This window comes from Macaca mulatta, chromosome 16, assembly GCF_049350105.2.
Source record: "Macaca mulatta isolate MMU2019108-1 chromosome 16, T2T-MMU8v2.0, whole genome shotgun sequence".
NCBI lineage: Eukaryota > Metazoa > Chordata > Mammalia > Primates > Cercopithecidae > Macaca > Macaca mulatta.
Window position 1 is genome coordinate 18,516,562 of NC_133421.1, and position 10,776 is coordinate 18,527,337.

General features: G+C 46.0%; 1 protein-coding gene across 4 annotated transcripts in view; it reads right to left on the reverse strand.

Annotated features, from left to right (window-relative positions):
- The window catches only part of TNFRSF13B (TNF receptor superfamily member 13B), a 31,459-nt gene extending 23,784 nt beyond the window's left edge, over positions 1 to 7,675 (reverse strand). Inside the window, exons 1-2 of one of the 4 annotated variants that reach the window (XM_077970454.1) lie at positions 7,377 to 7,427; positions 4,773 to 4,879 (exon numbers count right to left, since the gene is read on the reverse strand). In XM_077970454.1, coding sequence (XP_077826580.1) covers positions 4,773 to 4,803 — 31 coding nt within the window. In that variant the 5' untranslated portion in view covers positions 4,804 to 4,879; positions 7,377 to 7,427. Of the gene's footprint in view, positions 1 to 4,772; positions 4,880 to 7,376 lie in introns of all 4 variants that reach the window. The other 3 variants (XM_015118723.3, XM_015118722.3, XM_077970456.1) reach the window with 3 other exon arrangements.
- Between the last annotated feature and the right edge of the window lie 3,101 nt (positions 7,676 to 10,776).

A 10,776-nucleotide genomic window follows, 5' to 3' on the forward strand; every position in this document is an offset into this window, starting at 1 on the left:
CTGATCTCGAACCCCTGACCTCAGGTGATCTGCCTGCCTTGGCCTCCCAAAGTGCTGGGATGACAGGCATGAGCCACCACGCCCAGGCTCCCATGCTGGTTCTAAAGGAAGAAGAACTTAGTTAGGTCCTGGGAGAACTGGTCAAGTCACCTTCTCAGTTTTCTGTTTGTGAAATGGGGACAGCCACTTCCACCCATCATAATTTTCACCTCCTGTCAGCTCATGTTGAAAACAGATTCGCCACGGTTTGGTGACCCAGAGTGTGCCGGAGTGAAGTGCCCACGGTGGGGAAAGCACGGCTGAGTCATCTTGGGAAGGACTCAGGCTGTGCACAACCTCAGTTTTCCTGACCTGTCAAATGGGGATTCTAGGCTTTCTTTTGTAGATCTTCTCAAGGGTGTGTACATGACAAGCATGTAACTGGCCCAAGATATGGCTGCTAGTATAAATATAAATAGTGTGAAATATAATGGGTTAATAGTTATCATTTTATGATAATATAAAATAATTTTAATATTAGTGATAATTAAATTTTCTTTTATAGAGACAGGGTCTTGCTCTGTTTCTACAAAATTACAGTGGTGCAATCATAGCTCACTGCAGCCTTGAACTCCTGGGTTCAAGTGATTCCCTCCCCTCAGTTTTCCAAGTAGCTAAGACAACAGGTGTGATCCCCTGTGCCCAGCCAATGATAATCATTAATAATGACAGTAGCATCAAATTAGTACTCTGGGCCAGGAGAACTACTCCCAGAACCTGAACTCCCAGCACCCACTGCTGGGTGACATTTCTTGGTAATGTGACATTTCAGGGTGTAGCCATTCTGCCTCCCCCTACTATCTCATTCGTCTCTGAATCCAGTGCCTTCCATGACAGCAGGCACACAGCAGGTGCTGGATAAATGCTAATCAGTAGCTGGATTCCTTGTATATAGTTGTCCTCAGTAAAGACCTGTGGAAGGAAAAGCAAGCCACATTCTTGCACTGTGCCTGATAGACAGCTGGGCAGGGATCGTATTGAGTTTCAGCAGCAGCTCCCTCCCTGCCTGCATCTCCTTCATCCAGGGAGGACGCAAGGAGAGGTGCCTTGATGAGGAAAGGGGAAAGTCCTAGCTGTTGCTTTCAACCCTCAGAAGAAAAGATTCTTGGCACAAAGTGACTGGGCCAGAAACGAGCACAGGAAATAATTTCCCTCATATCAAAAAGCAACCCAATAAAATATTTAAATGTGAAAAGAATAAAAATATGTAAATTTAATAGAGAAGAAACCATTTCATAACTGTTTTCCATCATCAAATTGTGAAAGGCCTTTCTATGACCCAAAATCCATAAAAGAAAAGATGCATAACATAGAATCCACAAAACAACAGGCAAACAAAAAAACTTTTTCGGCTGGACACAGCAGCTCCTGCCTGTAATCCCAGCACTTTGGAGCCCGAGGTGGGTGGATCACCTGAGGTCAGGAGTTCCAGGTCAATTTAACCAATATGGTGAAACCTTGTCTTTACTAGAAATACAAAAATTAGCTGGGCATGGTGGTGTGCACCTGTAATCCCAGCTACTCAGGAGGCTGAGGCAGGAGAATTGCTTGAACCCAGGAGGGGGAAGTTGCAGTGAGCTGAGATTGCACCACTGCACTCCAGCCTGAACGACAGAGTGAAACTCCATCTCAAAAACAAAACAAAGCAAGCAAACAAACAAACAAACAAAAACAACAACAACAAAACTTCTTTATGACAACAAACACCCAAGTCCAAAGACATATGAAAAACAGGCACAAAACCTTTGCAACTCAGATCTAAAGATCTAAAGAATAAACAGAAAAATAAAGATCAGCTACCCATGAGAAAAACGGGCAAAGGACATGAATAGACAGTTCACAGACAGGGAAATACAACATAAGGATGTCTCATTCAAAAGAGACAGGCAAATTCAAACTACACTGATACCATCTTCACCCTGAGATTGGTAAAACTCCAAAAGCTTAATAGAACCTTCTATTGGCAGAGCCTGTGGGGAGAGTGGCATTCTTATTCATTACGAAAGGAGAGTAAATAGAAATAACCCCCATGGAGGGTAATTTGACAACATTTGTCAAAATTACTGATGGATTTACCCACTGACCCAGTGATTAAACTTTGAAATTTATCCTGAAGTGTGAAATTATAAATTTACTGCAGTAATATTTTTTTTTTAGTATATGTGCTGCCAAGGTGAGCACAACATTTGCTTTTTGTGTGTTTTTTTTCCTCTTTCTTTCTTTTTTTTTTTTTTTCTTTTGAGATGGAGTCTCATTCCGTCTCCTAGGCTGGAGTGCAGTGGTGTGATCTCAGCTCACTGAAACTTCTGCCTCCTGGGTTCAAGCAATTCTCCTACCTCAGTCTCCCGAGTAGCTGGGATTACAGGCACCTACCAGCATGCCTGGCTAATTTTTGTATTTTTAGTAGAGATAGGGTTTCACCATGTTGGCCAGGCTGGTCTGGAACTCCTGACCTCAGGTGATCTGCCTGCCTCAGACTTTCAAAGTGCTGGAATTACAGGTGTGAGCCACCACATCTGGCCAATTGCAGCAACATTTGTAATAGCAGAAGATTAAAAGTAACCCAATATCCATCAGCAGGGATTGACTGAGTAAATTACAGTACATTTATACACTAGATTGTTATATAGCTATCAACAAAAGTAATGAGGAAGCTCTCTGTATGTTGCTATGGAAAGAACAGCAAGACATATTAACTAAAAAAACAAAAACAAAACAAGGTATATAATGGCATGGCTCATAGGCCCTGTTTTTGTTTTGGAGGTTATTTTTGAAAAAAGGGGAAAGTTCTAATCATATTTGTAAATGGTCATGTATGCATAAAAAAATTCTGTTACAAATAAGAAACCAGGCCGGGCACAGTGGCTCACACCTGTAATCCCAGCACTTTGGGAGGCTGAAGCTGGCAGATCACGAGGTCAGGAGATCGAGACCATCCTGGCTAACACAGCAAAACCCATCTCTACTAAAAATACAAAAAAAAAAAAAAAAAAATTAGCCAGGTGTGGTGGCGGGTGCTGTGGTCCCAGCTATTCGAGAGGCTGAGGCAGGAGAATGGCGCAAACCTGGGAGGCAGAGCTTGCAGTGAGCAGAGATGGTGCCTCTGCACTCCAGCCTGGGCAACTCTGTCTCCAAAAAAAAATTAAAAAAATAAATAAATAAGAAACCAAAAACACTATTTTAAAGAAAATATTTAAGAAAAAAATTAATAAAAGAAATGAGAGACATACATGAAAACTAAAAAACATTGCTGAAGGAAATTAAAGATTTAAATAAATGGAAAGCCATCCCATGCTCATGGATTGAAAGAAAACAAAGCATAGTTGGAAGACTCACGGTTCCCTACTTCAAAACTTATTGCAATACAATGCTAATTAAGATAGGGTGGGCCGGGCGCGGTGGCTCAAGCCTGTAATCCCAGCACTTTGGGAGGCCGAGGAGGGTGGATCACAAGGTCAGGAGATCGAGACCATCCTGGCTAACATGGTGAAATCCCGTCTCTACCAAAAATACAAAAAACTAGCCGGGCGTGGTGGCGGGCGCCTGTAGTCCCAGCTACTCGGAGGCTGAGGCGGGAGAATGGCGTGAACCTGGGAGGTGGAGCTTGCAGTGAGCCGAGATCGCGCCACTGCACTCCAGCCTGGGCCACACAGCAAGATTCCGTCTCAAAAAAAAAAAAAAAAAAGGGTGGTACTGGCATCAAGACAGGTATAAATCAATAGAATGAAATTGAGAGTTCAAAAATAAAGCCTAACAGTTATGATCAATGGATTTTCAACAAGGATACCCAGACAATTCAATGGGAGAAAGAATAGTGTTTTCAAAAATATTGCTGGGTCAACTGGGTATTCACGTACAAAAGAATGAATTTGGACTGTTATCTCACACCACACACAAACATTAAATCCAAGTAGATCATAGACTTACATGTAAGAGCTAAAACCACAGAACTCATAGAAGAAAACATAGAATTAAATCTTCATGATTTGGGGCTAGGCAATGACACCAAATTTGCATGTGATAGAAGAGAAGATTGATCAAAATTGAACTTAATCAAAATGAAAACTTTTGTGCTCCAAAGAAAATCATGAAGAAAGTAAAAAGACAATCCACAAACTTGGAGAAAATAGTTACAAATCTTATACCTCATAAGGAGCTTGTATCCAAAATACATAAAGAATGCTTATAACAGAATAATGAAAAGACAAATAACCCAATTTTTATATGGACTATTTCCATAGACATTTTCCCCCAAAAAACATATAAATGGCCAAAAAGCACATGCAAAAGATGCTCAACATCATTTGTCACTAGGGAAATGCAAATCCAAACCACAGTGAGATACCACCTCACACCCCCTGGGATGGCTAGAATGAGAAAGACGGTCAATGACAAGCGTCAGTGAAGACGTGGAGAAATCAGAACCTTCGTGCCTGAAGTGAATTATAAAATAGTGCAGCCACTTTGGAAAGCATTTGGCAGTTCCTTTAAATGTTAAACATAGAATGTATCATATGACCCAGCAATTCCACTTGTAGGTATCCGTCTAAGAGAAAAGAAGACATGTTCACTTAAAACTTAAACCCAAAAGTTCATAGAAGCATTGTTAATAATCACAGTGACAAAAAGTAGAAACATCCCAAATGTCCATCCACCGATGACTGGATAAGCCACATGATATATCCATAAAATGGAATGTGATTTAGCCACAAAACTGAAGGAAGTACTGATACCTGCTACAACTTGGACGGCCCTTGAAAACATTATGCCAAGTGGAAACAGCTAGTCACAATACACCACATATGATTCCATTTATGGAAAATGTCCAAAATAGGCAAATCTATAGAGACAGAGAGTAGATTAGCCTGGGGCTAGGGAGGAATGAAGACTGACAAAGTTTCTTTTTGGGGTCATCGAAATGTTCTAAAATTAGCTTACGGGGATGGTTGCACAACTCTGTAAATATACCAAAAACACAGACTTGTACACTTTACACAGGTGAATTTCACGGCATGTAAGTTATATGTAAATAAAGCTACTTATTCTAGGGGAGGTGGGAACTTGGCAGATGGAGGACAAGGAGAAAAAAAGACTTTCTATTATATATCTTTCAATACTTTCTGGGTTTCAAACCATCTGACTATACTATCTATTCAAAAGCAAATCTAAAATCAAAAGATCAAACAAAATTAAAGACAGACCCCTGATTCTCCCCATATTTGGGTGGAAGAGCAAAGAGGGAGAAAGCCGCCACCCACCGCATATCACCGTGAAGGGTTGGTTGAGTGGAAGGTGGGCAGGAGGTTCTATGTGACAAGGGCAGCTTTGGAGAGGTTCCAAGACCCATTCATTGCCTGGAAGCCACCAAAGCCACTGGACCTGAAGGAGAGATGGAGCCTGACTGACCAGATGGCAGATGCCAAGCTGACCAGTGGGCCTGTCCCTGCCCCCTCCTCTACCACCATATGGACCTACATAAAATCCCAGAACCATCATCAAGTGCCAAAGGAGGGTGGGAAAACCCCATGACTGACACCAGCCAGGCAGAATAGAAGCTTGAGAGAGAAGCTCCATTGACGGAAAGGGAAGAAAGGGAACTCCTATCTGACACTAGCTCTGTGGGCTGGGCTCACACTCTGGGCCGCCACAAATTTGGATGCAAGATGGAAACTCTCTCCTGCATCCCGAGACCAGACAGCAGCCAAGGAGGGTGATTATCAGAGCCCTCTGCTTGTCCCTCCTCACGTGCTTGGCTGGTTAACAGGTGCTATACCAAGAAAGATCTCTGTGATCAAATTAGTTTGAAAAACACTGGGTTAAAGAAAGTCAAGGCATTTCTTTTAACTGCAGGTCTTCTCAGAGCCTTTCCTTGTGACTCCCCAAGAGGGGGTCTGGTAGTTTCATCAAAGCACTGTTGTGTTTTTGAGGGATGTCTGGTAGGAAAGACAGTCTACTTCATTTTACACTGAGGGGAAGCGGCTCAGCCAAGGTCCCAGAGTGGCTCAGGGCTGATTCGGCAGCACCAGACAGCTGCTGCCACTGCCAGGTCACAGTTCTAGCTGCGTCCTGACTCGTGGTGCCAGAGGCCTGGGCAATTTCATCCTGTGTCAAGGCAGCCTCTGGTCACTGCCTTGTCCAAGTCTCTCAGAAACTTTATGTATTTGAGCCCCTGACTTGGTAGATTCTGGGGACATGGTGGCTGGACACAAAAGAGGATGGGAGAACAGATTTGCTCCCTGCCTGGGGTGTAGGACAGAGCAGCAGGGAGAGGCTGTGAATCTAGGCTGTGCCCCGGTCCATCTGGCCATGGGTTCTGTCTGCACAGTGACGGACCTGGGGCCCTTTCATAAAACCTTAGAAACTCACTCTGATAAAAATGCTATAAGGGCCGGGCACCATGGCTCACGCCTGTAATCCCAGCACTTTGGGAGGCTGAGGCAGGTAGATTACCTGAGGTCAGGAGTTTGAGACCAGACTGGCCAACATGGCGAAAGCCTATCTCTACTAAAAATACAAAAAATTAACCGGGCGTGGTGGTGAGCACCTATAATCTCAGTCACTTGGGAGGCTGAGGCAGGAGAATAGCTTGAACCCTGGAGGCGGAGGTTGTAGCAAGCCAAGATCAGGCCATTGACTCCAGCCTGGGTGACAGAGCAAGACTCTGTCTCAAAAAAAACAAAAAAAAAAACTATAGGATAAATAGTCCAATTTTGTCAACAAATAAATAACCGAGGAAAAAATGGGCGGAAACTGTTATAGATTAAAACATAGCCAAAAGTCTAATGTGGGCCAGGCTGATTTGAACAAATCAACTGAGAAAGACATAGATGAGATAGTCGGGGCAGTTTGAACCCTGGCGGGCTATGTGATGATGTTCAGGAATTGTTGTTTCAGCAGGGGTGATGGTATGATGCTTCGTTTTTTGTTTTGGTTTTAGAGTTTGTGTTCTTAAGGAATAGATCCTGTGGTCTCTACAAATCAAACAATCTGGTGTTTGAGATTAGCATTAAAATGGTCCAGCGGGCATGTAAGGGGGAAAATAGGGGGTGTCCAGAGGGCCGTGGTGACAAAGGGAATTCCTGCTGGTGTGGCCAACCCTGCAGCCTCGATGGCTTCTCTCCCGGAAGGCAAGCCCCACACCCCAGAGGCATCCAGATCCAGGGCTCTCCATGTGCCGGGGCTTGGGAGGCTGGGACTGCCCCAGTGTGTGGATCTGCTGTGGGCCTTGCACCCACCAGACACTGCCAACCCCCACAGCACTGAGGCCCAACCCTCCTCACACCTCACACCTGCCCTCCTGCCCTCCTGCCCTCCTGCCCTCCTGCCCGGCTACTCACACCGCTCCTCCTGGTCCACACGGCTCCGGCCACCTCGCCTGCTCCGGCCCAGGCCACTCATTACTCAGGATGCTTATTATTAGTCTTAGATTTGATTAGTGCCTGGGCTGCACTTCCTGGGTTTTCCCCTCAACCTGTTGGATGTAAATCAGCCACACCCACTCCCGCCCCCATGCCTGTGCACTGGGTCTAAGGAGCCCAGGTGGGTGGCTGCAGCCCAGGCTCCTGGCGTCCCATGGGGTACACACAGAGCAGTGGAAGGCCTGCCGGGCCTTGCAATGAGGTATTGACTATGGGATGGCCCAGGCTTTTCTAGATCTGGCCCTGGCCATCCCTTGGTCCTGCCCCCCTGGCACACACCCCAAGCCAGGCCAGCTCTCCAGCCTCCCAGCAACACTCAGGCTTTTCCCTCTTCCTGGTTATACTTATTCTATTCATTGCCTGGTCAGCCCCTCCTGCTCTTCCCTCAAGGCTCCATTGAGGTGTCACCTCCTCCAGGAAGCCGTCCCTGACTGTCCCAGTCTGTCAGGTGGTGCTCATTCTCTGTGTCTCGTTGACCCTGTCCAGCACCTAGCAGAGCACTGGAGAGGCTGGACCCCAGGGCCAGACAGCCTGGGTTTGAATCTTGACTCTGCTGCACACCAGTGGAAGGCCTTGGTGGCAATTTATGGAACTCCTCTGTGCCTCCATGTTCTCTGTGTAAAACAAGGATGAGGTCGGGCCTGATGGCTCACGCCTGTAATCCTAGCACTTTGGGAGGCCAAGGTGAGTGGATTGTCTGAGTTCAGGAATTCGAGACCACCCTGGGCAACATGATGAAATTCCATCTCTACTAAAAAACAAAAAACAAAAAACAAAAAAATTAGCCAGGTGTGGTGGCCTGTAGTCCCAGTCTGTGCCTGTAGTCCCAGCTATTTGGGAGGCTGAGGCAGGAGAATGGCTTGAACCTGCAAGGCGGAGGTTGCAATGAGCCGAGATCATGCCATTGCACTCCAGCCTGGGCAACAGAGACTCCATCTCCAAAAAAAAAAAAAAAAAAAAAAAAAAAAGGATGAGAACATTGCCCGTCTCACAAGTGGTTATGAGCATGAAGTGAGGGAGCACAGTTACGTTCTTAGAGCAGGTTCTTGGCACACAGTAAGTCCTCAATAAAGGCCATGGAGGATGAACACTACAGCCCATATTGCACTGCATGGCGACTACACTCCTGTGTCTTCCCCATCCTCTGAAACCTCCCAGGAGATGGGAGGCCCAGAAACAGCCAAAGGCAGAGTGAGAGGAACGTAAAAACCAAAGAAAGCCCATGGGCCCTTAGGAAGAAACTGAAAGACGAGGAGGACGCGGGCAGGTGGAGAGTAAAGAGGGAGGCTCCGGGAAGCAGCTGGAGCAGGGTGATGGAGCACAGAGCAGGAGAGGAGATGCAAACGGTCAGCAAACACGGAAAATGTCCAGTCTCCCAAAAATCAGAAAAACACAACTGAACAATGAAAAACTAACTTTCACCTACTAGGTTGCGAAGTTTTAATGTTTGATAACATCAAGAGCAGGGGGTGATCTACAGAACATAACCTCACGTCCCGCTGGAGGGAGGGAGCTGGCAGCAGCGTTCTGGAGGGCAACTGGCCAGGGTCAGTTAAATGCAGAACACAGACCTTACCCACTCCCCAGAAATTCTCCTCCTCAGTGAGCCTCCTAACGACAGTGAGACACTGGAAACCATGTAAATGTCCACACAGCAGAGGATGCCTGAATAAGCAGGGTGCACAGGGCAGAGCCAGGAGTCAATGCCACAGTTAAAAGAATGAGACATCTCAAAGCTGTCGGGACAGACGCTGAGTAAATAAAAGTAGCTTATAGCATGAGCCTTACAGCATGATGCCTTTAGTAAAACAAAAACAAAAACAAACAACACACACACAGATACACACACAGTACAGCACCGTGTTGTCCGTGATCACGCACACATAACTGTGAAGCATAAGAAGTCTGCAAGGACATGCATGACGACTCTGGCTCTCATCGGTTGGGGCAAGAGGGAACCAGGACTGGGGGTGACCGTCAAAGGGGAATTTAGCCCTATTTGTAACTTTTACATTTAATTACTTGTGTCAATGAACAGTAACAAAACCATAGCTGGGCTCTGGCAGGTGGATTTCTAAGAGAGAGGTAAGAAAGAGATCCTATTGCCAGGAACTTTCTGCCTGTTGAAATGAGTAAGCCCAAAGTCACTACAGGATGTCCTCATTGTGTCCCCCGTCACCTCCTGTTTGCACACCCCCAGGGTCAGGGCTCTCACCACCTCACGGAGCAGCTGGCTCGCTGGGGGTTAGCATTGATGGTTAGAAAGCTCAGCTCTAGCCTGGGCAACATAGCGACCCTGTCTCTATACTTTTTTTTTTTTTTTTTTTGAGACTGAGTCTCACTCTGTTGCCCAGGCTGGAGTGCAATGGCGTGATCTCAGCTCACTGCAACCTCCACCTCCTGGGTTCAAGCTATTCTTATGCCTCAGCCTCCTGAGTAGCTGGGACTAGAGGTGTGAGCCACCACTCATGGCTAATTTTTGCATTTTTAGTAGAGATGGGGTTTCACCATATTGGCCAGGCTGGTCTCGAACTCCTGACCTCGGTGATCCACCCATCTTGGCCTCCCAAAGTGCTGGGATTAGAGGCGTTAGCCACTGCACCAGACCTAATTTTTTTTTAATTAGCTGGGTGTGGTGGTGTGCACCCATAGTCCTAGCAACTTGGGAGGCTGGAGGATTGCAACCCTGGGCTGGAGCTCAGGAGTTCAAGGCCACAGTGAGCTACAATCACACCACTGCACTCCAACCTGGGCTACAGAAGGAGACCCTGTTGTAAAAAAGGAGGAGGAGGAGGAAGAAGGAGAAGGAGAAAGAGGAGAAGGAAGGAGAAGAAGGAAATACAGCAAGTTCAGCTTTGTCCAGTGAGCAGACTGCGCTTCCAGACTGTGCTTCCATGGGACTGACTGCCGCTCTCTGCAGCCACACACATTGTCCTGGTCAATCTACAGCACTTTGAAGTTTTAAAGCCAATACCTGTTATGCATGAAATGAAAAACAAAATCCAGCCTGATTTGGGGAGTGGCTGAGAATTGAATGGCAGGGTTCCCTAATGTCTCATTGCCAATCACAGCTTGTTAATGCTTTTGCTCAAATGCAGTTTACAGAGAACGGATTTAATTTGCTTTCTATTTTCTTTAATTAGATGGGGTAATTTACAGACAGTGAAATGCACCCTTTTAAAATGGGAAGTTCAGTAAGTGTTCACGTACACGCACACCCAGGCAACCACAACCCAGATCACGACTTAGAGCATGCACAGTCCCCAGAAGGCCCCTCACTGCCTTCTTCCAGCCAGCACACCCGACTCCATCCCCAAAA